The sequence below is a fragment of the Phoca vitulina genome, unplaced genomic scaffold, assembly GCF_004348235.1.
Source record: "Phoca vitulina isolate PV1807 unplaced genomic scaffold, GSC_HSeal_1.0 scaffold13, whole genome shotgun sequence".
NCBI classification, from domain to species: Eukaryota; Metazoa; Chordata; class Mammalia; order Carnivora; family Phocidae; genus Phoca; species Phoca vitulina.
In genome coordinates this window covers 5,968,822-5,996,462 of record NW_022589716.1, presented here as the reverse complement: position 1 = coordinate 5,996,462, position 27,641 = coordinate 5,968,822, and the positions used below count along the sequence as shown (strand labels likewise).

Sequence of the window (27,641 nt, the reverse complement as noted above, 5' to 3'; positions counted from 1 at the left end):
TCCCTAAGGCAGCAATGGGCAGACACTGGCCACAGAACAGGTTGGTTTATTACTTTAATAGCAAAGAGCTGAAAAATGTCAGGTCCCACAAAGGAGCAGAACCTGACCCAAGGCCCGCGAGGCATCTCCACCCCACAGGGGTGCGGGCTGGGCCAGGTAGGGCTGAAGGCAGCAGGAATGGGAGTAAGAGACCGGCCGGCCGGAGAGTCCCTACTAGGGTGGGCAGACCGGTGCGGGAGATGATGTAGTGTAAGGACCGGGCAGGCAAAGCCTATTCAGGTCTTGTTGAGTGTCCAGAGCGGATCCAGGAGGCTGAGGGGGTCATCAGTGGGCCGGGCAGCCCGCAGACCCTGCCCATTATGGGCCTGCAGAAAGTTCTGCTTGCTCATCCGCTGCTTTCCTCGCAGAGAGTTGTCCAGAGAGAAGGCCTCGGGGGTTAGGGAGGCCAACAGCTCCAGGGAGGAGGAGGGGGGCCCCAGGCTGGGGGCCTCAGGTACTGGCTGTTCCTCCTCAGGCTGGGGGGCCTCGGGCTGGGGTGGAGAGACGGGGGGTGGGGGGGAGGACGGGAGCTGAATGGACTCTGGGAGGCTGGCTGGTGGCAGGCCCGGGGGCTCTACGGGGCCTGGGAGGCTGGCGACTGGGGAATCCAGGGCCCCGGGAGGCCGGATGCTGAGCTTGGCGATGGTGGCCTGGATGGAGCTGATCGGCACATCCCCGCCGAGAACCAGGTCCTGGGAGTCCTGAGGAAGGTGATTCTGGGGAAACAGGAGTGGGTGGAGACCGGTCCACGAGGCTGGGGCTGACCCCGCCAGCCCCAAGGGCTCCTTCCTCACCTTCTGGCTGACGCTCATGCCAGCCGATGGTCTGCCCGGAGGGGGCACGCCGTGGCGCTGCAGGACCTGTTCCACGTGTCTCACCACCGCCTCGTGGCAGAATCTGAGGTGCAGCTGGACAGGGCCCTCGGCTTGGTCAGCAGGGCAGGGCCTCCCTGGCCCCAGCATGGAGGGCCCCTCCCGGCACCACCCCCCCCCCGACCCCCCCCCCCGACCCTCACTTTCTCCTGCAGCATGTGCTTCCTCTGCTGCCGCATGCGTCGCACCAGCCGAGGCAGCTCAGGGATCCCGTTGCCAGCCTCCACCTCCTGCACGGCGGCGTAGAGCAGCGCGAAGGCTCCCGTGCGGCCTACCCCAGAGCTGCGGCAGGAAGGGGGCGTAAGCAGGGCCCAGGCCCGAGGACCCGTGGGGTGTGCGGCCGCTCCCCGCCCGGGCCCTACCTGCAGTGCACGACGACGGGCGTGTGCAGGGGCCGCTGGTGCAGGCAGTGTGCGTGCACCTCCTGGATGAAGCGCAGCAAGTTGCCGGGGCTGTCTGGCAGGCCTCTGCGGGGTGCGGGCGGGAGCCGTGAGCCCGACCTCAGCGGATGCCCCTACCCCCCCCACCCCCCGCCGGGACAGCAGACGCACAACTCAGGCCAAGTGGGGAAATGGAGGTGCACGAGCGAGCGCTTGAGGCTCTGGTCCCGGAACTGCAGGCTCAGTACCCGCTCCACGTGGGTCTCGGTGGCCCGGACGCTGCTCAGCGCCAGGCTCAGGGCGCCGTGCACCATGGGCTGGCCCCTCTCGGTGGGGAAATAGCGCGCCACCTTTTGCTGAGGGACCAAGAGGCGAGGCAGTTAGGGCTGCTCTTCCAGGGTCCCTTCTGGGCAGCCCCCTCCCCCTCTCACCTTCTCCATCTCGGCCTCAGACACCAGCATGACGATGACCGACACCTTCTGCTCATGCACCATGAGCCAGAAGTCCGCGGCCGTGCCGGGCAGCGGCGCCTGGGTGGCCACCAGGGGCGGGCAGTAGGGCGAGAGCCCCTCCACGCGGCTGGCGTTGATGTAGTCATCCTTGCCCAAGCGCAGCACCACGCGGTTACTGTCGTAGGGCATGACGTCCTGGTGCCGGTTCTTCAGGGAGTAGCAGCGGGCGATGGCGATGGACCGGCCGCGGGCGTCGTGTTCCTGGGCGTCCTGCAGCTCTCGCCACACGGCGTCCAGGGCCCCTGCGTCCCCCAGCTGGCCTCGAAAGGCCTCCAGCTCCCGCTGCAACTGCTGCAGCCTCTCGGGGTGCTCATAGGGGTCCCGCTCGATCAGCCGCAGGGCTTGTGGCCGGCGGCCGTCGGCCGCGTCCACCTTTGTAGGCTGCAGCAGGGGCTGCCCACCCCCGGGGGGCTGCGTGCCTCCGTGCTGACTCTCCGGGCTGGAGGACAGCAGGTCTGCGGCCGCAGTGCCCCGGCGCACGCATGGGGGCGGCTCTGCGGCAGGGGGCCGAGGTGGCACTGGGCCGGGCCCTGGTGACGGGGCGGGTGAAGGCACCAGGTGGGGGTTTGGGGTGGGCTGGCCGGCAGGTGAGGGACCTCGAATGGAGAGAGGGGCCGCCGGGGGGCACAGGGGCCTGGGGGAAGGGGCAGGACCATACGCCACGGTGGGATGGGGAGACTGAGGCGGCCCGGGGCTGGGGAAGGGCAGAGCCCCTGAGTGGGGGGGCAGAGGGTCCTGAGAGGGGCCCGGGTAGAGAGGGGTGTGCATGGGTGGCGTTGGCTGTCCCAGGACGCCAGGCTGAGGAGTGAAGGGGTAGGGGGGCTGGGGGGGCTGGGGGGGGGGGACCCGCCCCGGAGCCGGGGGTGGGGAGAGGTTCGGATGCGGGAGTGGAAGGGGCTGCTGGGGGGGCTGGGGCCCAAACACCACTCCTGTGGGATGGGGATGGGGCTGGGGCCCAACCCTGGGGGCTGGAAAACCCGGGGGAATCCCAGGAGGAAAGTGGTGCTGGGCAGGGGGAGCTGTGAGGGGGGGCTTGGCCCCCACAGGGTAGCTGTAGGGCGCGGGCAGCAGCTGCGGCTGTGGTGGGGGCACTGGGAAGCAGGGCTGGGGAGGGGCAGGGCTGGGGTTTGGCCGTGGTGCGGTGTGGCTGGAGATGGGGGCCTGGACACTATCTACCGTGGTGGTGGCTGGCCGAACCCCCATGGCCATCTCAGGGCCCGAGAACTGGGGAGGTGGGGCTGAGGGCAGACCTGCAACTGGCGGGGGGGGCCCTACCCCCCCATAGGGGCTGCTCACCACACCATGCTGTGGGGAGGATCGGGGCATGAGGCCCAGCTCCGGTGTGTACGCAGGGGCTGGGTAGAGGGCAGGTCCAGGGGCCATGGCCATTGCAGGGTGACCTGAGGCCTGGGGGGCCCTGGGCTGCAACACCTGGGTGGGGCCCGAGTAGGTACCAGGAGGTAAGGGACCTGAGAGATAGTGGGGTCCTGGGCCCGCAGAACCGGGGAAGGGGCTGGGAGGAAAGGGGAGTGGGGCGGCAGTTCCCAAGTAGGTGTCGGGTGGCCGTGAGCCAGCCACCATGTCGGGGGGCAGGCTGCGCAGCTCCTCGGGCAGGTCTCCCGTCTCCACTGTCTCCCCCTCCTCCCTCCGGGGCAGCAGCGGCTTCGGGGCGGTGGGCCGCGGGGGCGGCTTCTTCTTCAGCTCCCTGGGGAACACAGGAAGGAGTGGAGCCGCACCCCCGGCAGCCAAGCCTGGGTCTGGGCCGCAGCTGCCCCGAGGCCGCACCCACCTGTCCAGGAGCTGCTGGCGGGCCGCCTCGCGGGCCTGGCAGGTGGACTGGGCCCGTTCCAGGAGAGCAGCCACCTTGCTCTCCAGATCCGCATAGAAGTCCTTGCCCTCCTGGGACTTCTTCATCAGGTCCTCATAGGCTTCGTAGGAGGCCACCAGGGTCTGGAGCGTGGAGTTCCACCTGGGGGGGCGGAAAGGCCAGCAGAAGGTGAGGAGCCGCGCCAAGCTCCGGGCGGGAGTCTGGGCCAGAGCGCAGGGCCAGACACTGACTTGTGGTCCAGTTCACTGAGCACCCGCCGCACGGCCGCGTACTGCACGTTGGCCTCTGTCAGCGCCCGGAGGACGTTGTCCTGGGCTGCCAGGTTCTGCTCCAGGTATACCCTCAGCTGGTCATACTTCTTCAGCTGCTCCTCAAACAGCTTCTGAGGCAGGAGGGCGCGGGGCATGGGGGGACAGACACTCAGGGCCTCGCCGCTTGAGGGTGGAGCCCAGAGTCTGAGACCGTCCCCGGCTCACCAACCCCACCTTCATGTCGGAGTGGTCCGTGGTAACCAGCGAGGCCGTGATGTCATCCTTCTGGATAAGCTCCCGCAGCTGCTGCTCCAGGGACACGCGCTGGTCCCGCATCTCCTGCACCTTGGCCAGGATGCGCTTCAGGTTCTGCAGCACAGCCTTGTCCTCTGGGAGCAGGAGTGGTCGGTGAGACCAGAGCCTCCGGCTCCACCTCCCTTCCCACGGGCATGGGACAGGGGACGGGGGTGGGTGTGGGGGGCTCACCCGGGGTGAGGGCTGGCGTGGGCAGGGCAGCCCGGACCTGGTCCAGCGGCCCACTGAGCAGGCGCAGGTTGCCCACGTGCAGATTCATGGCCCGGTGCAGCTCGCTGTTGGTGAAGGAGGCCTTCTCGTGGACCTCCATGTACTTAGCCCAGTCTCGCCTCACCTCGGCCAGCTCTGCCTTGGAGCCCGCCAGGCTGGCCCCGGCCTGGCCCAGGGCCTCCTGCAACTTCTGCTCCAGCAGCTCATCCTCTTCCAGCAGCTCCCTGATGTCCTTCAGGGAGGCCTCCACATCCGTGAACACACCTGACAGTACTGGGGGGGTGTTTGCAGGAAGGGAACGGCTCCTGAGGCAGCCACACCAGGCACCCAACTTGCGCCCTTCCCCAGGGAGACAGAACCACCCACACGGTCAAGGGCTGGTGTGTGGCCCCAGGCTCACTGAGCAGGGCAGACGCAGGGTGCGGGGATCCACGGAGGCATGAGGGTGGGTGCTTGCACAACCTCCGTCCTCGGTGAACAGGGGACACGGAGAAGGCCGCCGCAGAGGACTTCCGTCACCCACTTGCTGCTCCCCCTTGCTCACCTTGCATGGACTGGACAAGGTTCCTGACGGTGTCGGGCCGGACACTGAGAGCCGCACACTTCTCCATGAGCTGGGGCGGGATGTGGCTGTACGCATCCAGGTTGTCCACGGTCTCAGGGTCCAGCTGCATTGAATCCATGAACTGACTGCGGGGGGGGGGGGGGGACAACAGGACCAGGTGGGTGCTGACCCAACTCTCCCTCCTCTTGCGAGGGTGAGCCCCCACAACTGAAACCAGCTCTGAGGTCCTAGCAAAGGCAAATAAGCATCCTGACCTCCACCACTGGAGGTTTGACCTGGCCCCAGAGAACGCACCTGGGGCACTGCTGAAAACAATGGGACACAGGAACATCGCCCTCCCAAGCCAGGTGACTGTCCCCCTATAAATCTAGCACCCAAGACCATGGGCAGGAAGGCAAAGCTAGGAAACCCGATGCAAGAGGACATTCACTCTTCCTCTCCCTGTTGCAAGCAGCCTTGGGGACCCCGCGGAGATCTGCTGCATCCCCCCCCCCCACTCCCCCCTCCAGCCCTGCACTCACTCCAGGACCTCGTTCTTGTCCTCAATCTTGGCCATCACCTCCCGAAGCAGCTTGGCCTTCTCCTCACTGCCAAAGTGACAAAGCAGTTGCTGGAAGCTACGTCTTGAGACCTCCCAACCCCATCTGTGCTAAGAACAGGGCCAGCCCCTCCCGCCCACCTGTATAGCGACGAGGCTTCATGAGCAGCCATGGGTACCAGTTTGGCAAAGATGTCAGGGCCTGTAACAGCGGGGTCTGTGGGGTTCACTGGTAAGGGCTTCACCAAGGGGGCGCCTGGGGGAGAGAGGAAGCACGGTGGAAACCAGGCCCACACAAGCCTCGAGTCTGCCTCTCTCCTATTCTCCCATCTTCATGCCCTCCCCTGACCCTCAGCCTCCCCTCAGCTCCAGACCTTTTACAGGCTGAAGGGTGTCCAGTGCTGGGACAGCCTCGTGGTAGATGAAGTCATTGTCCTTTTTGGCAGAATTGTACCTGGGGTCAGAAGGAGAAGTGGAGAGTCCAGCAATGAGGCCACTGCTCTTAGCTACTGGTGGCTTCCTCCCAACGATGCAGGCAGAGAACCAAGACCCTTCCCAACAAGAAGGAACCAAGGCCACCCCCAGCCCCACAGACTCACTTCCCCCCAATGACGTCCATAGCGAAGCGCAATGCGTCCTGCACCGTGTCAGGCTGGCCCTGTGGGACAGGGATGGGAGGGGGCTCAGCACCAATCTAAGCCAGTGCCAGGACAACCCTCGGCCCCAGCGGGCTTACTCTGGGTTCCCTCAGGGCTCTGAGGGACAGCCAGGCTCTTCCTCAGCTTTACCTTGGCCAACTTGATGGCTTCATTGAGCTTGTCCAGGGCACTCTGGAAGTATGCGACCTACAAGGGGCAGTAGGCAGAGCCCGGTCCATCCCTCCCCCTCCTTCTGCCACCCCATTAAGCCCTGCCTGGCCATGAGGTGACCCACTCGAAGACCAGAAGCCGAGGAAGCAGCCTGCCATCAGCCCAGCCGGCTCCATCTTACAGCTCCACCTCCCACCAGCCGTCCCCACTGGGGATGAAAGTGAAGCAGATGGGACAACACACAAGAAACCCCAGGCCTGCAGCCAGGGGGTGGCCAAGGATGTGGGTGTGAGGGACGGTGAGGAGAGCCTCCCCTCTTCTGTAAGGGAAGGGTCCCCTCTAGCACCTCGTGAACAAGGCTGGAATCAGTCCGAACCCCTCCCTGCCACAGCTCACTCACCCGCTCACCGAACTTCTGTTGCTCCTCGGCCTGCTTCCCCATGTGCAGCTGGGGTAAGAAAGAAGAGACGCCCCTACTTATTTCCCAAGCTGTGGCTGCCCCGCCCCCCCCGGCCCCCCCCCGCCCCGGCCGTCACAGTGCTCGCACATGAGCCACAGCTGCGAAGTAGTAGATCTTCATCTGGACAAGCTTCTTCCAGTCCTTCTGAATCCGGCCCAGCAGGGAAGCGGTGTCAGGGTTCTCCAAGGCCCGGCATGCCTCCTTGTAGTAATCCACCACCTGGGGGCCAGGATGGGGTCATGAGTAAACTAAAGGCTTGCTCTCAGTCCGAGGGCCACCATCCACCCCTGCCCCTACCTGTGCACTGATGCGGGCCACCAGAAAGCTCTTCCTGTTGTCCAACATTGACTTCTCCAGAAGACACTCCTGAGCCTGGCCCTGGGCGGACAAATGCAGAGATCTTACCCTTCCCATCAGAGGGACCACAGAGAGATCCCCTGCCCTGTCCTCTCTCCTCCCGCCTTCGCTACTCCAAGAAGCACCGTCCTCCTCTGATCCACCTGGGGCTCAAAAGATCAAAGCCAAGGCCCCACTGCCATGTGCACAGGGCCTGGTCCAGGATCCAGTGCCGGCTGTCCCCTCCCCTGGATTGAACTGGGCCCCAACAAGGGCACCTCCTCACCAGCATGAGGTTGACGTTGAGAGTGAGGATCTGGCGACTCATGTCCACGCTGTAGGCATGAGGGAAGTGCTCACGCAGGTAGGCAAAGGCGCCTGCTGCACATTGGAAATGAGTACAGGAGACCTTCATGCCCTGGGAGGGAAGAGGACGACGACGATGGCCAGAGGCAGAGCCAGACAGCTGCCCGTGTCCACTCCCACGGGACAGGATGCAAACCCTGGAGTCAAAGAACACTTAGCCCCCCTCCCTGGTTATGTCCTGTGTCCCACCCACTGACCCTCCCCTCCTCACCTCCTCAGACACCCGCTTGTCCATGGCCCCCAACATGGAGTGCAGCGCCCCTGGGGAGTCAGAGGACATGGTGTCAGAGCTAGCCTTTGTCGAGCGTTAAGGCAGAGGGGCCGTGTTGTCACACAGGATCAGGAAGACAGGGTCTGAGAACTGGGGCAGTTGGTCCAAGGACACCCAGAAGGGGAAACTCCCATCCATAGCACCCAGCCTACAGGTCCGGTCTTGAGGCCCCAGGGATGCCTACACAGGACTCAGGCTCCCCAGGCTTCTCCCTCGAGCCACAGTGAGGCTAAGTCATCAGGGTTGATGGCAGGGCTAGTTGAGGCCAGTCTTGTTCTCTCGACTGAACAGCCCAAAGCCATTAGGGGGGTCAGAGCTGTCCAGTCAAAGAAGAGCAGTCACCGCTCCTGGCCAGAGCACACAGCAGCAACACCATGTGGCAGCCAGCCCAGCAGAGCTTCTCCCCAGCAGGGTGGCTGCCCATGGCCCAGAAAAGAGGTGCTGGCAAAACTATGGGGAAGGCTGTGAAGGGTCAGAATCCAGGGGTCTTCTGTCCCTTAACCCACTGCCTTTGTGACCTTCTGCTGAGCTGAGATCCTAGGTTGGCAGGGCTGGGAGGTAGGGCCATGGGGAAAGGGTTAGGCAGCTCACCGAGGTTGTAGAGAATGCAGGCCTGCTCATACTTGATGTCCTCATGGGCCACAGACTTGCCAGAGAAGATCTCAGTCCTGCAGACATGCCACCCCCTTTGTCTTAAGGGAAGTAGCTGGCCAGGGCCTTGAGACCAGGTGAGAGGACCAGCCACCCCAGTGTGGGTCAGAGGGAGGCCCATGGAGACCACACCAAGCCACTCCCCATCCTCTGCAGCAAGAGGGAAGGGGGCTGGGGAAGGGAAGGGGGCCTCCCCACCATCCAAACACACTGCGCCGCCCCAGGCACCCTCCGGGCTGCCCCCCCAGCCCTGCCTGCCAGCTCTCACCAGGTGACAGGAACGGCGGCCTCCTGGCCCGAGCCCATGGGGACCCGACTCTGCAGGTAGTGGAGCTGGCCTAGGTACTTGCGGAGGACACTGCAGCCCTCAAAGTCCCGTGGGACACGGACAGCGTTCTGGGGGGCAGATGGGAGAAGCAGGCCTGCCATCACTTGGGGTAGAGTACAGGCAGGTCTGTCTACCCACAGAGGCCCAAGAAAGAAATCTGCATCTGAGCTAGCAGACCGCACACCCCAAGGGATCCAGGGAAAGCCCACAGCTATGCCTACAGCTGTTCAACAACCACCCCACCAGCCACGGCTGGCTGGCTGAGTCAGTCCCACCTTTCCAGAAGGCAGTTTTACAACAGGCATTAAAAATGTTCATGTACCTGACGCTGACCCACAGTTCTGTATCTAAAACACACAGTAATAAAAGACACCCAGAAAAGCAAATGCTTGGTGAGCATACAAGGATATTTATCACAGTATTATTAAGAGGGTCAGGGGCGCCTGGGTGGCTCAGTCGGTTAAGCGTCTGCCTTCGGCTCAGGTCATGATCCCAGGGTCCCGGGATCGAGCCCCACATCGGGCTCCCTGCTCTGCGGGAAGCCTGCTTCTCCCTCTCCCACTCCCCCTGCTTGTGTTCCCTCTCTCGCTGTCTCTCTGTCAAATAAATAAATAAAATCTTTAAAAAAAAAAAAAAAAAAAGAGGGTCAAATACTGGATGCCACCAAAATTTCCACTAAAGAGGACTGTTTAAATAAATTATGTCAAGACTACCCACAAAAGAAAATACAGCCACAAAGACTGAAGAGTCTCTACTATGTTTAGATGTTCATGACATATTTATTGAGCCAAAAAAAAAGGTAACAGATGAGCAGTATGATTTCATTTATGTAAAATCGTATAGATACTGACAGCCAACTAGTCAACTACACAAAGATAAAAGATTCTAGGTTATACACCAAAATGTTAAGTGATTACCACTGGGTAACAGGGTTTAAGTAACTTATCCTATTCTGTATATACATATGGAGACATATATTTAATTCTTTGTATAGTTTACTCTTTATATCGAACACTTCTACTTTTTTCCTATTTTTAAAAAAATTTTTTTTTAATTTAAATTCAATTAACATATAGTGTATTAGTTTCAGAGGCAGAGTTCAGTGATTCATCAGTTGCATGTAACACCCAGGGCTCATTACACCACGTGCCTTCCTTAATGCCCATCACCCAGTTACCTCATCCCCCCCCCGACTTTCGCTTCTTATAAAAAAACAATAAAGCTATTCCCATTTTGGGGAAATAAACAAAGCAGATGAACCCTGTGCTCAAACAAACAGAAGAACAGACAACAACATCCTCTCCAAGAAGCAGGTACACAAAACAAAGAAGGGACGGGCTAGAAGCACTGTGCCCACTCTCACCCCACCTGCTGGAGAGAACCACAGCACCCCACCATCCTTGCATGGCCCTGCATGGGGAGGAGCTAGGATGAGCCTAGCTGAACGAACAGCAGAGTGGTAAGGAAGCTCTGAGACCACACCACTCCCACCCCCCTAACAAGCCTCTCACCATGCCTGCCAGCTTTATGCCCTATAAATGAAGAATTTATCTCACAGTTGCAACTGGAAGGTCTTCTTAGAGACAACTCTTCCAGCCCCTGCTTTACAGATGAGGAAACAGGCCAGATCGTGAAAAGAGGATTGCCTGCAGCTCCCCAAGTTTTATCTGGCTTCCATTTCCAGGGGGCGACTGGATGGGTCAGTCAGTTGAGCATCGGACTCTCGGTTTCAGCTCAGATCATGATCTCAGGGTTGTGGGATCAAGCCCTGAGTTGGGCTCCGCGCTCAGTGCAGAGTCTGCTTGAGATTCTCCCCTCTGCCAGTCCTCCATCCCGAGAGCTCTCTCTCCTTTTGTCCCTGTCCCCCCACACACGTGTACTCTCTCTCTCTTCCTCTGCCCCACTCCCCCGCTCTCTCTCTCAAATAAATAAATACATATTTAAAAAAAAAAAAAAGCATCTGCAGTGGACTCCTATGTAGCTCCCTTAATTGGAGCCTTCCACTGTTGAAACTCTTGGGCCAACTTTTCCAAAGTAAAATAAGCAAACTGGCACGTGGCCTTGGTAACACTGTCTCCCCAATGCTGTAGGCAGTACAACAGCTTCTTGCTTGAGAACTGAGCCTATGTCAAATCTTCTAGATCTGGTTCCCATACCTGTTACTCCACTAACTGTGTCTCTGGTGAGCGACTGTATGGATGGCTGGGACCACACCACCACCCCAGGAGGCTGGGGGAGGCATTAGTAAGTCACGTGGAAGTATGAAGGCCTCACTCTAAACTGCCAAATGAAACCCCCACTCCAGCATCACACTTCCTGGATCCCTCACGAAGACTCTCTTTCACTGGGCATCTTTTTTTTTTTTTCCCAGGATTTGGCTCCTCTGCCCTCTTCCCTGCCACTGGAAGCTTAGCCTAATGCTGGCGGTGCCGCACCGGGGCTGCTCTGCTCAAGGAATCTTATTTAGAACGTCACATGATGCCACAGGAACTTTGTTTTGTTCACTGCTGAAGCCACAGCGCCTAGACGAGTACCTGAGATTCAGAGAGCCCTCCATGCATGTTTGCTAAGGGAATGAATAAAGCATGACTGGAACAGTATATGAAGAGGACAGATAAAGAGCTCCTCTTAGTTCTCTTTGTTTGGGGATCATGCTTTGCCCCAGCTAGAGTTGAGATGAAATTATTCAATATCATGTCATTTTTATTTTAAAAATGGGAAAAAATGCTTTCCTAATATTAATTACAGAAACAGCATTTGGTTATTGCTCATTGTTTATTGCTAAGGGGCACAGGTCAAGAAAGGTTAGAAACATAATAAAATTCAAGCGAATCTTTTAACAATTAAAATGATTTAGTCTATAGTGCTTTGGCAATGTTATTTTAACTTTGGGCTTTTTAAATAAAAATGAAATGTATAAAATCACAATGACTCTGGGCATGATTGTTTTGTTCTTTATATTTCTCTTATTTGTATAGAAATAAAGTTTTGTATAGCTTTTATGACCTGTTAATTGATGAGAACACAAAGTGAGTGAGCGTGCAGACACCCCCGCCGCTAGGAGAGTGAGCCGCACGGAGACGAGGGGCCGCTGCACCCCCACATGCAGACACAAGCCACCTGACACCCTGACACCAGCACCGTGGCCAGCGCTGCGCTCCAAGCTGATACCTCAACACCAGAATCAAGTCATTCTCACAATTACTAACAATGCTCCGGAAATGTCTGCCGATTCCAAGAATATAAGGAGTACAACCACTGGAAAGAAGGCAAAATCATAATGTGTATATGGTACGACGCCAGTAACTTGGAAAACCCAAGAAAATGAACTCAAATACCATCCAAAAGAAGACAATTATCAAAATAAATTGCTCAGGGTGCCTGACTGGCTCAATCTGAGGAGTGTGCAACTCCTGATCTCGGGGTCATGAGTTCGAGCCCCACAGTGGAGGTAGAGATTAATTAAAAGTAAATAATAAACAAAAAAACCCAAAAAACAAAATAAATTGCTCAACTGCTTTTCTCTACGCCAACTGCAACAGGTGGAAAATATAAAAGAGGGGGAAGGACACTCAATAACAGCAACAACAATAAAAAGTCTGGAAATCAACTCAACAAGATACGTGTAAAGAAGAAAATGTGTATGAAGAAAACTTTACTGAGAAACCTGAAAATATATATATATATGAAGAAATGCAGAGAACAGCAACCTTATAAACATATTAATTCTATCTCATCAATCTGTAAGTTTTATGAGCTCACAAAATTCCCAATGCTATTTTGCAGAACTTGACAAAAAGATTCTAAGTTCATCTGAGAAATATTCATGTGAGAATAACCATGGAAAACTTAAAAAAGAAGTTATTATCAGGAATTAGTCTTACCAGATAGAAAAATGTACAATAGATAATACTTAAAATACTGTGGACCTGGGTGCCTGGGTGGCTCATTCAGTTAAGCGTCTGCCTTTGGCTCAGGTCATGATCCCAGAGTCCCAGGATCGGGTCCCACGTTGGGCTCTCTGCTCAGCAGGGAGTCTGCTTCTCCCTCTGATCCTCCCCACTCTCGTTCTTTCTCTTTCTCACTCTCTCTCTCTAATTAATTAGAATCTTAAAAAAAAAAAAAAAAAATACCGTGGACCTGTAGATGGTAGAAGAGAAGAGGGAATTTTGAATAGACCTAAAGTGTATGTAAGAATTCAACATAGGAGTGTTTCCAAAAACAAAAAGTATAGAGAGGAAGTTAAAGCTCGAGCCTTCCCTCACCTACCATACACTTAAATAAATGCTATATAAAGGTTTAAGTAAAAATCAAATAGCACAAGTACTAGAAGAACATCAGTAACTGCTTACATTTTATTTAGGTGACGAAGTATTTTTCTCAGTGCATAGCAAAGGTAGGTAAAAGGAATGATGAGATGGACCTGACTTAAACATTTATATGTAAAATTTGAAAAGTCTTCATTAAAAACATAACAAAAACCATGATATGGGGCTCCTGGGTGGCTCAGTTAAGTGTCTGACTCTTGATCTCAGCTCAGGTCTTTATCTCAAGGCTGTTAAGTTCAAACCCCACATTGGGCTCCACTCCATTGAGTCTACTTAAAAAAATAAAAACAAAAACCAAAAAATAAACCACCAATGAACTGAAAAAATTTGCATCATGTAAGACAAAGGAACAATACCAATGTGTGAATAAGTTTTATAAAATAAGAACAAAAGTAAAGGCAAACCTCAGAGATACTACAGGTTCAGATCCAGACCACAATAAAGTGGGTCAAAATGAATTTTTTGGTTTCCCAGTGTATATTAAAGTTATGTTTATACTATACTATAGTCTATTAATGCAGTAGCATTATATCTTTAAACATCCATACCTGAATTAAAAAGTACTTTTTAGGGGCCCCTGGGTGGCTCAGTCGGTTAAGCATCTGCCTTTGGATTGGTCGTGATCCCACATCGGGCTCCTTGCTCAGCAGGGAGCCTTGCTTCTCCCCTGCCTGCCACTCCCCCTGCTTGTGCTTGCTCCCTCTCTGTCAAATAAAATCTTTAAAAAAAAAAAAAAAAAGGGTACTTTATTGCTAAAAAATGCTAACCATCATCTGAGCTTTCAGTGAGTAGTAATCTTTTTGCTGGTGGAGGGTCTTGCCACCATGTTGATGACTGATCAAGGTGGTGGTCGATAAAGGCTGGGGTAGCTGTGGCAATTTCTTAAGTAAGATAACAATGAAGTTTGCCCCATTGATTGGCTCTTCCTTTTATGAACGATTTCTCTGGAGCATGTGATGCTGGTTGAGAACATTTTACCCACAGTAGAGCTTCTTTCAAAATTGGAGTCAGTCTTCTCAAATCCTGCTACTACTTTATCAACTAAGTTTATGTGATACCCTAAATGCTTTGTTGTCATTTTAACAACTTCACAGTACCTTCACCAGGAGTAGATTCCAGCTCAAGAAACTACTCTTCCTTGCTCATCTGTAAGAAGCAACTCATCCATTCCAGTTTTATCATGAGATTGCAGCAATTCAGTCCCATCTTCAGGCTCCACTTCTGATTCTAGCTCTCATGCTGTTTTCACCCACCTGCGGTGACTTTCTCCACTGAAGTCTTGAATCCCTCAAAGTCCTCCATCAGGGCTGGAATCCACTTCTTCCAAACTCCTGTTCATGTTGACATTTTAACGTCTTCCCATAAATCACTATTGTTCTTAATGGCATCTAGAATGGTGAATCGTTTCCAGAAGGTTTTCAACTGACTTTGCCCAGATCCATCAGAGGAATCATCATCTATGCAGCTATAGTTTCATGAAATGTATTTTTATTTTTTTAAAGATTTTATTTATTTATTTGACATAGAGAGAGACAGCGAGAGAGGGAACACAAGCAGGGGGAGTGGGAGAAGGAGAAGCAGGCTTCCCACTGAGCAGGGAGCCTGACACAGGGCTCAATCCCAGGACCCTGGGATCATGACCCGAGCTGAAGGCAGACGCTTAGCCGACTGAGCCACCCAGGCGCCCCATGAAATGTATTTCTTAAGGAATAAGCCTGAAAGTCAAAATGACTCCTTGATCCATGGGCTGCAGAATGGATGCTGTGTTAACAGGCATGGAAACATTTATCTCATACATTTCCATCACTGCTCTTGGGTGACCATGTGCATTGTCAATGAGCAGTCATATTTTGAAAGGAATCTTCTTTTCCTGAGCAGTAGGTCTTAATAGGAGCCTTAAAATATTTAGTAAACTACGTTGTAAACACATGTACTGCCATCTGGACTTTGTTTTTCCATTTCTAGAGCACAGCTCAGATTTAGCATAATTCTTCAGGGCCCTAGGATTTTCAGAATGGTAAATGAGCACTGGCTTCAACTTAACAGTCACCAGCTGCATTAGCTCCTAACAAGAGAGTCAGCCTGTCTTTTGAAGCTCTGAAGCCAGGTATTGACTTCTCTCTAGCTATGAAAGTCCTGGATGGCATCTTCCTCCAGTATAAAGGTGGTTTCATCCACAGTGAAAGTCTGTTGTGTGGGGTAACCACCTTCATGAATTATCTTCTAGATCCTTTGCTGTAGCTTCTCCATCAGCACCTGCTGCTTCACCTTGTACTTTTTTTTTCTTTTAAAGATTTTATTTACTTATTTGAGAGGGAGAGCAAGCGAGAGAGAGAGAGAGAGAGAGAGAATGAGCAGGGGGAGGGGCAGAGGGAGAGGGAGAAGCAGACTCCCCACTAAGCAGGGAGCCCGATGCAGGCCTCGATCCCAGGACCCCGGGATCATGACCTGAGCCGAAGGCAGACGCTTATCCACTTGAACCACCCAGGCACCCCTCACCTTGTACTTTGATGTCAGGGAGACGGCTTCTTTCCTTAAACCTCATGAACCAACCTCCGCTGGCTTCAGACTTTCCTTCTGCAGCTTCCTCACCTCTCTGAGCCTTCACAGAATTGGAGAGAGTCAGGGTCTTGCTCTGGGCTACGCTTTGGCTTAAGGGAATGTTGTAGCTGGTGTGATCTTCTATCCAGACCACTCAAACTTTCTCCACATCAGCCAATGCTGATGTGGTTTTGTTACCATTCATGTGCTCATACTGGAGTAACACTTTTAATTTCCTTCAAGAACTTTTCCTTTGCATTCACAACCTCGCTAATGGGTGCAAGGGGCCTACCTTTCAGCCTGTCTCTGCTTTCGGCATGCCATCCTCACTAAGCTTAATCATTTCTAGCTTCTGATTTAAAATGAAAACGTGGGACTCTTCACTTGAACACTAGAAACTGTTGTAAGGTTATTAATTGGCCTAATATCAATACTGTTGTGTCTTAGGGAACAGGGGGACCCAAGGAAAGAAAGAAAGACGGGGAACAGCTGGTCGGTAGAGCAGTCAGAACACACCCAACATTTACCAATTAAATTTGCCCACTTACATGGGGCCTTTGGTGCCCAAAACAATTGCAATAGTAACCTCAAAACTCACTGACCACAGCTCACCCTAACAAATATAATAATGAAAAAGTCTGCAATATTGTGAGAATTACCAAAATGTGACACAGAGACATAAAGTGAACAAGTGCTGTCGGGAAAATGGCACCAACAGACTTGCTCCATGTGGGACAGCCACAAACGTTCAATTTGTAAAAACCGCAGTATCTAGGGCACCTGGCGGGCTCAGTCGGTGCAGCACGAGACTCTTGATCTCAGGGCTGTGGGTCCGAGCCCCACACTGGGTGCAGAGATTACTTAAAATCTTTAAAAACAAACACACACGTATCTGTGAAGTGCAATAAAGCGAGGCACAACACAAGGTATGCCTATCGAACTCGAAGAGAAAAATGGACAAAAGACACTGGCAAGTCCTAAAAGAAGATATATAACACATTAACAACTGTGAAACCTTACGATTAACCAAGTAACTGAAAACTGAAATTAAATACCCTTTTCACCTCCCAGAGTGCCAGGACTGCAGAGTAACAGCACGAGTAGGCATGTATGCGCTGGGGGTGGAGATGAGAGCAAGCGCATCCTGTTCACCCACTAATTCCTACAGAAACAATCCCAGCGCCCAAGTACACACAGACACAGATTATACTTACCACGGTGAAAACACTGAAATAACTGAATGTTCTCTGAGACCAGACTGACTAAATCACAGTGCCATGGAATGATCACAGGACATTACAAATACTATGGTTCTATGTTCGTTGATACAGAAACAAATCCACAATACATTAAATGAAAAAAGCAGACTATATAAGCTATACAGGCAGTGTAGGATCCTCCCGTGTTTTTATACAGTATACACAGTCGACACTTGAACAGTGTGGGGTTAAGGGTGCTGACCCCCCGACGCAGTCAAAATTCCACTATAATTTTTGACTTCCCAAACACTTAACCACTAATAGCCTACTGATGGCCAGAAGCCTCACTGGTAACATAGTCAATTAATACACATTTTGTATGTTATACATATTATATATTGTATTCTTATAATAAAGTAAGCTATAGAAAAGGAAATGTTAAAGAAATCATAAGGAAAATACATTTATAGTACTGTACTATACAAAACAAGCATATAAGTGGGCCCACACAGTTCAAACCTGCGTTGTTCAAGAGTCAATTATATATACACAAAAATTTGTGAGAAGGATTAAGTTTTTTTTTTTCTTTTTAGCATTTTCAAACTTTTCTATCATTAACTTTGCTGCTTTTAAAGAGGAAAAAATATTAAATTAAAATAAGAACACAGTTCCAGGTGGTTTCTTTACCTCCCTATCCAACCTGTCCTGTTCACAAGTGCATAAAAATACTATCCTCCTACCTGTCTGAGTAACTCCAGCTTCTTCAGTTCCTCATTGTAGGCTTCTGGGTTCTCTCCATAATTTTTTAGGACAAACTAGAGAGAGGGAGAGAGAGAGAGAGAGAGAGAGAGAACAATGTAAACCATGAATATAGGACGCTCCCCTGCTCTCACTTCTGCCCTGAGTCCTTGGCAGTCTAGATCCACAACCACGAGCGTATCTGCTGGACCACTGGAAACTCTACCTCAACAACGGGGCAGCACTAAGATGCTAACCATGGGAGCCTCTACCTTTGAGCAAAATAGAAAATACGACTGGACGACCCTACATGAACACGCTGAGTGGTCTTCACCAGGATGCAGCCCTCCCTGTAAAGTCCAGGACTCTGGCAGCTCAGGAAGCTGGGGAACTTAGCTGTCTGAAACGGGATCCTACCGAGCATCCCAAAATAGGCCACAAATTCAAGCCTCCATCAAGGACTGGACCTTGCTGTGTTCTGGGATCACAACCATAATCCTAACCCAACAACAAATGTAGGCAGAAGATACCAAACAAGAGTGGGAGTGCAAAGCCTTCTTCACCAGCCCCCCTGGCTAGGAAAGGGCACCACAGTAGAAATGATTTACATCGTCCTCACCCTGAAGAAAGGCCTACAGGTGTGTGATGGGAACGATCCGGAGAGAGAGGAGAAGGAAAAGTCCGTACTCACATCAGAGAGGGGACTGGCATGCCTGGCCACAACAGCACTCACCGCCTCAGGAGCTGCCTCTCTCGGAAATGAACGCACTCATCAGTCTGGAGGCACAGCCTGGACCAAAAGACCCCTTGTTCACCTAAGATCAACAGACTAAGGCCGCTGAACTACGCCTGTTGTGGTTCCTGCTGCCTGAATTAGCAATCGGGGCGGGGGGGGAGCAGATGTACCCATTCCACAAACGCAAAGGGCACTGATGCCCACCTCACAGGTTCCCTAAGGCCCGAACCAAGGTTGTGAAGTGGAGAAGGAAGCTAAAAAGGCTGAAAAGAGGTGGCCTGCTCTGTCCAGCAGCACACTCACACCATGTCTGTGGCCCACCGAACTGTTCTAAGGTCCCTTCCCAGAACCTATGCCACACAGCTGGGGCACTAGCCACATGGGAACCCGGAAGGCCATGTGACAGCTCCTACCTGCCCTGGTGGGACAGGCAGAGGGGAGGCTCCTGCCAAGCTTATTTCAGCATCAACCAGTCACATTCCCAAACCTCCAACTCTGACCTCTTCTGCTGGTTTTACCTCCTGCAAGTCCCATGTGTCCATGAGCTCTCTTCTCTATCCTCTTGTCACCCCTTCAAATCTACCCCTTACCTAGGGGCCAGAGTTCTCTTTCTAGCAAAATCCACTGTCACTCCTGACTTTAAAGCCTTCTGAAACACACACACACACCTGGGGAAAAAAACAAACCCAAACACACTTTTCTCAGGATAGTGAGATTATGAGAAATGAGTTGCAATCTAAAGAGAAAAATTGTAATCTGAAAAGGATGTGCAACAATGGCTCCCCAAAGCCTCAAAGGCAAAGGTAATCTCCTAGGCACAGAGTCCACGGCCCCTCACAGTTGCCCCCAGCAGCCTTCAAGGACTGTCTTCTAGCAACTCCCGGAGACCCCCAGCCAACAGTCCTGTGGAACTGCTGCTCTCAGGTCTCAATGCTTGTTCACATGTTGTCCCCTCTTCTCTATTAAGACTCAGCTGTGATGTCACTTCCCTGAACTCTAGCTGCTGCTCTCCCTACATTCTAAACATGCCTTCACCAGACTGTGCCTGGCACAGCGGCAGGGTCATGCCAGTGACACCCCTCCAACCCGCACCAAACAATGAGTGCATCGGGAATGGTTGGGGCCTTATTAGATGTGTTAGATACTTAACAAATGGTTGCATTTACAGGAAATGCAGAGGATGGATGAACAAACTGAAAATACTAAAAGAAGACACTTAAGAAAAGTCCAAAGATGGGACATTTTGCCCAACAGTTAACCCAGTCTCTGAAAAAAATCAGTGTCATGGGGGTGGGGGTAAACAGGAGACTAGCCTAGATTTTAAAAGATTAAAGAAACAGAACAAAATACAATATGGTAACCTTGACTGAATCTGAATTTGGGGGGGAAAGTCATAAAAATATTTTTGGGGGGGCGCTTGGCTGGCTCAGTGGGTAGAACATGTGACTCTTGATCTCAGGGTTGTGTGAGTTCGAGCCCCACGTTGGGTGTAGAGATTACTTAAAAATAAAATCTTTAAAAAAATGCTTTGGGGACAATAGGTGAAATTTTAATAAAAATTATAGTAGAGGGGTGCCTGGGTGGCTCAGTCGTTAAGCGTCTGTCTTCAGCTCAGGTCATGATCCCAGAGTCCTGGGATCGAGCCCCGCATCGGGCTCCCTGCTCCGCAGGAAGCCTGCTTCTCCCTCTCCCACTCCCCCTGCTTGTGTTTCCTCTCTCGCTGTGTCTCTCTCTGTCAAATAAATAAATAAAATCTAAAAAAAAAAAATTATAGTAGAAAATATTTGTGGATTTTCTTACGTGAGATGATAATATGGTTATACAGAAGAAATGTCCTTACTCTTAGGATGTGCTGAGATGTGTACAACTTACTTTCAAAGCTTCATGGGATATATACATACACACATGTGTATATGTGTGTATGTATATAAAGACACACACAAAGAGAGAACACAAAAATACGGTGAAATCAAACTCTTTAGAGTTGCAGAGCTCAGAACAGAGTCTGGTCAGTATCTGAAGCTCCTAACAGAGCCTGAGAGGGAAGGCCCTGCAGCAGGTAGACCTTGGACCCTGCCACCACAGACCAGGAGCAAGAAACTGGAAGGCAATGAAAGGACCCCAGTGCACTTACACAACTAACAGCCAGTTAGGGTTGAGAGCACCAGAGAACCTCCAGAGCCTACGCAGGCTCTGGGGCAGCTGGAGATCCTTTCCTGAGGGAACAAAAAGACCTATAGACACGTCTATGTTAATTGAGAGCATGTCCAGGGACCAGAGCCACTGGGGGGAAAATAAAAAAGGAAAGGAAGGAGTTACAAGTGCAAAATACTAAGAGAATGGAAAGGCCATTTCCAGAGAGAAATATGTATATGATGTCAAGACCTCTAATAGGGACTCACAGGCATTAATTCTTGATTCTCACAAGCTTATGAGGTATAGTATTTCCATCTTACAGGCAAGGAAAATGAGGACCAGATTAGTTATGTAATCATTTGTAGCAGCTGAAGGTCACCTAGCAATTAAGTGGAAGAGATGGGACCTAAACCAAGGTCTGTCTTGATTCCAAAGTCTATGCTATTTCCATGATACTACTCTTTTACTGAGCAACAAATGGCACAGAATTTTGTAGGTAGATGAGATCACTGGAAATATTCATCCTAGATCCTGACATTCTTTTACAGATTGGAAAAATGGGAACCAGAGATTAGCAATGGCAGTGCTAGAACCCCAAGCCAGGTTTCCTGACTCCTGACCCAGGGTTATTCCATTTTGTCACTTTCTCTTCTATTAGCATGTTCTCACTTTTCTGTGTATGGGTCCCCCCTCTCCACCAGGTGGTGGGGGTGTTTAGCTTTTGCTCTTAATTTGATATAACATCTTGGAATTTCATGGTGCTAATTAAAGCAGCAATCCAAGAAAAAAAGAGAATAAAAGGCATCACATGTGTTAACGTTACCTTTGTTCACCATACACTTATTTCTTTTTTCCCCACTTGCAGGATTTACTTAAATATGAGGCATTCCTTGGGCTGGTCCATGGAAACACAAATAAAACTAAGTCCCACATTCAGGACTGTTAATAAATACAATATATGCTTTGCTACTGAATTTCAAATGAGATTAATTTTATTCAGAAAAAGTTTTATTGCCCCTTGATGTCAGCAAGCCTAAAACCAAATTACAGGCTAACAGCAGCGAGGATGAGAACAGTCCTTCATCCTCGCCTACTCTAACACCTAGCCCTACACTCAAGGAACCTCTCCACATCTCTTCTAAACAACACCAGCAAGGACAACTCAAGTTACATCTCCTGGCAGGTGCTAGAACTAGACTAGGTCATTCAACCAACAGTTGTGAAGCAGTCTCCACACACAAGTATTTATTAAGCCACGAGTAAAGGAAAAAATCTGGAGTGAAATGGATACAGGTTTTTGGTGTACGAGACTAAAGTCAGAGAGAATGAACTGGACAATGCACGTCATCTGCTCCTGGAGTCATTCTGTTGTAAAACACAACTGGGCAGACAGGTTCGGTGACTCCAAATCTGTGATAAAGAGAAAAGACAGGTCACCACCAGAATAACTGGCAATGTCCCATGCTCCTCACTGCTGCTGAGGCAGGGTCCCCTTTTAGGCCTCTGGTCATCTCCTTTTCTGGGTATGTGGCAAGTGTTTCAAAGGAGTCAGCTACCCATGGGAAATCAAGAAGAGGGAGAAAATTTCCACAAACCTAAAAACCAGGCTCTACCTACAAGTGAATAAGATGAACTGTAAGACGGGGTACCTGGGTGGCTCAGTTGGTTAATCGGCTGCCTTCAGCTCAAGTCATGATCCCAGGGTCCTGGGATCGAGCCCCACGTGGGGGGGGGGGTCCCTGCTCTGCAGGGAGTCTGCTTCTCCCTCTCTCTCTGCCTGCTGTTCTGCCTACTTGTGCTCTCTCTCAATCTCTCTGTCAAATAAATAAATTTTTAAAATTAAAAAAAAAGATAAACTATAAGAAGAGGTAATAAGAGTGTGCACTCTGTGGCGCAGGTCAACTGAGCGCTAAGACCTGTCTGAATTTGGAGAAGTGTGGTACAACAGCCAGGCAGCTAAAGGGGGCCTGAGGACGTATGGTTCAACCTGAGTAATGAATGGGAAAAAAGGAATTCCAGTAAGGACCAGAGCAAGAACAATGACCAGATGTGGAAGGAAAAGAGGCTGACAGTTCCTATAGGAGAGGCCTGGGGGAATGAATTAGAGAAAGGCAGGCTGAAGCCAAGTGGTGGCAGGCCTTGAATAGCAGGCAAAAGTTTCTCTGAAGGAACCTGGTGGAAAACTGGAGATTTAGAGATCAATCCAAGCCAGAGTGGGAGGAGGGGAGAGGCCAAGAAGCCACCCAGTTGACAGGGCAGCTACCACATGATACATATGCCCTTGAGGAAGGGTTACTATGTGGATCATCAAAACATAAGCTCCATGAAAGCAGGGATTTTTGTCATTACATACAGCCCTGAGTTCCCAGGGCTGGCACATACAGTCACTCAATAACTATTTGTTCAATAACTGGATCAGAGATGGATGTTAACACTTAAGTCCAGGTGAGCTTGACTTAAGCTCTAGTGCAGTTGATTAAGGGCAGGTGTTTGGGACCAGAAGAGAAAACAGCTTCAAATACCAACACTTGTCACCAAATCACTCAGGGATGAGGAGTACAAGTCAGCCTTCATCAGTTTCCAGTGAGTCAGCACTCTGAGCTCCAAAGCACAGGTAAGAAAGTGCAGAGACAGAAGCATTTCCCCACCAGAAAATTATGTGGGCCCCAGCATCCTAACCTAAAGCTTGGCACTACAGTTCCAAACCAGCTTGCTGTTTTCCTGGCTCTTCTTTCTTTTTTTTTTTTTTTTAAGATTCTATTTATTTATTTGACAGAGAGAGACACAGTGAGAGAAGGAACACAAGCAGGGGGAGTGGGAGAGGGAGAAGCAGGTTTCCCGCTGAGCGGGGAGCCCAATGCGGGGCTCGATCCCAGGACCCTGGGATCATGACCAGAGCCAAAGGCAGATGCTTAATGACTGAGCCACCCAGGCGCCCCATTCCTGGCTCTTATTTCACGTTACTCCCTAATTGAAGGCACGTCCATCAGGAGCAAAAAACCAATACTAACCATTATGAAAGGTCTTTTCAACAGCCCAGGCCTTACAAAGAAAGAAACCCTTTAGCTATCTGGAAGACTCCTATTCATCCTTCAAAGCCCACCAAGCCTTCTCTGATGGCCCTTCCTTAGGCTGGTACTTCTGTACACTGTGCACATACTCTTCCACTGATACTGCCATTTAATTTTTAAATTTCCTCTACTAAACTGAACTCCATGAAAGAAAAAAAAAATGTCTCTTATTCACCTGTATTACCAAGGTAACAGTGCTCAACAGGTTGACCTCAAGAGAACCCATTTTTACCCCAGTATCCTAAATTAAATTGTACCTCTCAGCTCCAGGTCAATGGTGAAGGTTCCCATGGCTGAGAAAAAGGGTAGAAGAGGACAAGGGTATGAGTGGCAGAGGCAGAGTAGGGGTTCTAGGGTTGGGGAGAGGGGTCCAGGTCAGGAAGACTTCCCAGGCTGAACTGGCTTCTGCAGTGTCCTGCAGGAAGAGTTCCAGGGTACCTGGAAGGAGTTGGCCATTCGCAAGCCCAGCCTACCCACAGGCTGCTATTCCTTTTCGGTGGGTTCATGCAAATACATGCCACAATCTTAACCTATCAAATAAGTGGCAGTATCTTTCCCAACCCAAAGAACAGGAAACAAAGAAAAAGAGCTGATGTCTAGGAAGTGAAGAGTTTCTTCAGCATCTGATACCACCTCAGGCTAAATGGCTAATGAGCAACTACTGTCATGGAGGCTCAGAGAGGCTTCCAGAGAAGTCATGACTCACATAAAACCTTGTTGGTTAGGTAAGAGTGACCAGAGTATCAAAGGCTAAGTTCAAACAAAAATATCTCCTAGGATTTTCTGGGTTAAGATTTTACCACTAATTTCCATAAATTTATGGTCACCATGTCTAAATTCTCTCTCAAATGTCATTCAGTCATTTCAGAAACATTTTCCTGAATGCCAACTATGTAGAGAAGATCCCGCTAGGCTTCAAGGAACATGGAGATGCTTTTCAGGTCACCTAGAATTGAATAGGGGAGTTAAAACATAGCACACATACTAACACCAGGAAAAGAATGGAAAAAGGGATTCCGAGAAGAGAAAGATTAACCTAGGTGGAAGGATTAAAGAATGCTTTTGGAAGAGAAAGAACTTAAATTGTACCTTGAAAGAGGGACAGAACCAATATACAGAAATTAAAGAAGGGCCCCATCCCACAGGACAAACGAGACCGCTCTTCTGGGTAGGAGGAATTCTACAACCAAAGGCACAGAAGAACAAACATACAGAGAATGTCAAGAGAACAGCAAATGGCTGACTGTGAACAGAATCTGTATCAGAAATACATAGATCAATTGAGGCGCCTGGGTGGCTCAGTCGTTAAGCGTCTGCCTTCAGCTCGGGTCATGGTCCCAGGGTCCTAGGATCGAGCCCCTCAGCGGGAGGCCTACTTCTCCCTCTCCCACTCCCCCTGCTTGTGTTCCCTCTCTCGCTGTGTCTCTCTCTGTCAAAATAAATAAATAAAATCTTAAAAAAAAAAAAAGAAATACATAGACCAAGCATACCCTGGGCCCTCAAAAAATACTGAAAGGGCTGGGGTTGGTCAGGGAGAACTCTAAATGGGTTAGGGCTGAACTAGAAAACAAAGGAGTTTTGTTGTGCTTTAGAAAGATTCACCTAACTGTACTTGTATGAAAGAGTAGATGGAGAGAAGACCAAAGTCTGGAGAAGAGGTAACAAAACTCTTAAGTTTTAGATTAATCTAATTTCCTGTATTCACAAATGAGGAAGCAAATGCCCAAAGAGGTTTAGTTTAAGGATGGAATCAAAGGAATACAAATCATTAGTGTCTGAACTAAGGCAGTGGCAGGATAAAGGAAGGGAGACAGCTTATTGGGGGAACTACTTCCAAACCTATTTTCTTTCTCGGATCCCTTTTCTTGAGTACCCTGCTGAGTGGTGCACCATCTAGATTACCTGGGACTGACTGTGGCAGTTGCTCTACTAAAACCACAAGGATGCCAACCTGCAACGACCTGGTAGTTCCTGTTCACTCCTGCTCTGACCCAATGCTCCTAGGTGGCCCTCCCCACCTAAGGGATGTCCCGGAGGGCACCCTATGCTCATTCAACACACCTGGCCTCTCTCTGTGCCAGCCCCACCTGATCTCGCCACAGAGGTCCCTTGCCTCCATCACCACCAGACTTGCCTGTCTCCCCCGTCCAACTGAAGGTTCAACACAACGACTGCTAAGGTTTCTCCAGGAGCTACAACACTGTTTATATCCTCCGGGCGGTTAAGAAAAGCAGTAACCCTTCCAAAAATGACAAGGAACCGTATCTTTTGGTCCAAGGGGGCTCCCGAATACGGTTCTTCTTAAGAGACCAGAGAGAATTGCACCAACTGTCAGAGAGACCCCAGTCGCAGAGGTCAGGCATTCCTCTGGCTTCCACCTTTAAAACACACACACTGAGCCACATCCCCGGCGTCCGTCCCAGGAGGGTCCTGGACCGACAGCGCACCTAGGGCACAGGTCAACGAGACGGCCAGGGCCGCCCACCTTCCCCGCGGGGCGGTCCCGGCGTGGAGGAGGGGCGGAGCAGAACTAGGTCCCAAGCGTCAGACCGAGGAAGTGCGGCGCCTCGGTGGGAACAGTGGACGGCCCCGGAGCATAAGTCGGGAAGCGGATTTCGACGAGACTGTGGGTGCTAGCCCCGAGCGGGCGAGGAGGGGACAGGACTGTCTGCAAAGGGTGGCCCAGGCTGAGGAAATCCAGCGGAGGCCCCTCCTGGCCTCACCCGACCCTGCGACCAGGGCCTAGAGAGATGATGGACGCGCAGGGGGCGTCACGCGCTGGCAGACGGCGCTACGCGGGAGAGGTGGAGGCAGTGGGGGAAGCACTTACCTTCTTCACGGCCGGCTGGAAGAGGAAGTCACCGGCCTCCTTCAGGTCCAGCCAGATCATGGGCATGCGGGGCACGGCCTCCATGGCGGCTAGTGCCCGACGGCCACCCGGCCGCTCCCCTAGCCGCCCCAGCGGCTGCCTTACTTGCTGCCTCAGCCGCGCGCCCCGCCCCTCCGCGCCGGAAGTCACTCGTCACGCGGTGATGAAAATTGCACGCAGGGCCCGCTGGGAGATGCAGTCCCCGCCCGCGCAGCCTCTCGGGCTAAGCGCAGCTGCCGTTGCGCATGCTCAGTCTCCTCCGCAGGAAGGGCTTGGAGGGCAAATCTCCAGCCCCTCCCCCCGCGAAAGGGTTTCTGGGAGTGGTAGTCTTCCTTCATGTAGCTGCGAAGCCGGCGCAAGCTGGTTTTCTCCTCGGGGGCGGGACGGACCTGTGGGCCTGGCTTCGGCCTCGGCGCTCCTGTCTCCGGGCGGGGAGGGCGTTAGAGAACTCACCAATAAGACTATAGTCTTACTGTGTGCAGGTGCAGGTGCTGTGATAGAACGTGATGGGTGGGCCGCCCAAAAGAGGTGACTTGGAAACTGAGCCCTGAGGGAGGGACCCCATGGCCACGTGGGAGATGGGGCAAAGAAGAGAGCAAAGGGTTTTATCCCAAGTTGCAGAGCTTTGGGACAAAGAAGTGACTGGTTAGAGACTGATACACGCGGTCCAGCCTGAAAGGCCGGGGACTGCCTAAGAGACTGAGGTGTCCACTTACGATGGGAAGAGGACGCCTCGATGGAGTGTAAAGCCCGGAGCCATGTGGGTAGACGGGCTGGGGCGAATGTGTATAGCCACACGAGTACCTAGGATGCCCAGACTGGAAGGGGCAAAACAGAGAAGCTGCCTCTAGAGGGGTGACCTGTAGAGCTGGAATTTTTAAATCATGTATGTATTACCTGTCTTTAGAAATAAGACGGAGAGGGGCGCCTGGGTGGCTCAGTCGTTAGGCGTCTGCCTTCGGCTCAGGTCGTGATCCCAGGGTCCTGGGATCGAGCCCCGCATCGGGCTCCCCGCTCCGCGGGGAGTCTACTTCTCCCTCTCCCACTCTCCCTGCTTGTGTTTCCTCTCTAGCTGTCTCTGTCAAATAAATAAATAAAATCTTAAAAAAAAAAAAAAAAGAAAGAAGACGGAGAATGGCTTGGAGATCGTGAAGGCAAAAGTGGAAGCTGGGAAGCCAGTGAGAATCCTTATGTAGTCTTCCAGAACACAGGTGATGCTGAGTTGGGGCAGAGGGAGGTAAAAAGTGGGCAGATTTGAGAATTTGGGGGAGACAGAATTCAGCCCATAACAC

General features: G+C 51.8%; 1 protein-coding gene across 1 annotated transcript; it reads right to left on the bottom strand.

The window, feature by feature from the left end:
• Positions 1-15: 15 nt before the first annotated feature.
• Positions 16-26,485, bottom strand: PTPN23 (protein tyrosine phosphatase non-receptor type 23). Its single transcript, XM_032412620.1, has 25 exons — positions 26,311-26,485; positions 17,540-17,614; positions 8,672-8,799; positions 8,344-8,420; positions 7,693-7,742; positions 7,402-7,533; positions 7,077-7,157; positions 6,867-6,998; positions 6,720-6,767; positions 6,299-6,355; positions 6,110-6,168; positions 5,885-5,964; positions 5,652-5,766; positions 5,494-5,559; positions 4,952-5,097; positions 4,369-4,680; positions 4,117-4,271; positions 3,862-4,013; positions 3,593-3,772; positions 1,723-3,508; positions 1,463-1,647; positions 1,274-1,378; positions 1,055-1,193; positions 834-947; positions 16-755 (listed from the first exon to the last, which is right to left on the bottom strand). Exons 1-25 carry the CDS (start codon positions 26,392-26,394, stop codon positions 276-278), a joined length of 4,938 nt encoding a protein of 1,645 aa, XP_032268511.1. The 5' UTR covers positions 26,395-26,485; the 3' UTR covers positions 16-275.
• Between the last annotated feature and the right edge of the window lie 1,156 nt (positions 26,486-27,641).

Bases quoted from the DNA above. Each gene is read 5' to 3' on its own strand.
- PTPN23 (XM_032412620.1), bottom strand. From the start codon at position 26,394: ATGGAGGCCGTGCCCCGCATGCCCATGATCTGGCTGGACCTGAAGGAG. The intron at 7,743-8,343 runs GTGAGCTGCCTA...CTGACTCCCCAG, and splicing joins CTGCATTCTCTACAACCTCG to GGGCGCTGCACTCCATGTTG. The intron at 6,768-6,866 runs GTGCGAGCACTG...TTCTTACCCCAG, and splicing joins ACTTCGCAGCTGTGGCTCAT to CTGCACATGGGGAAGCAGGC.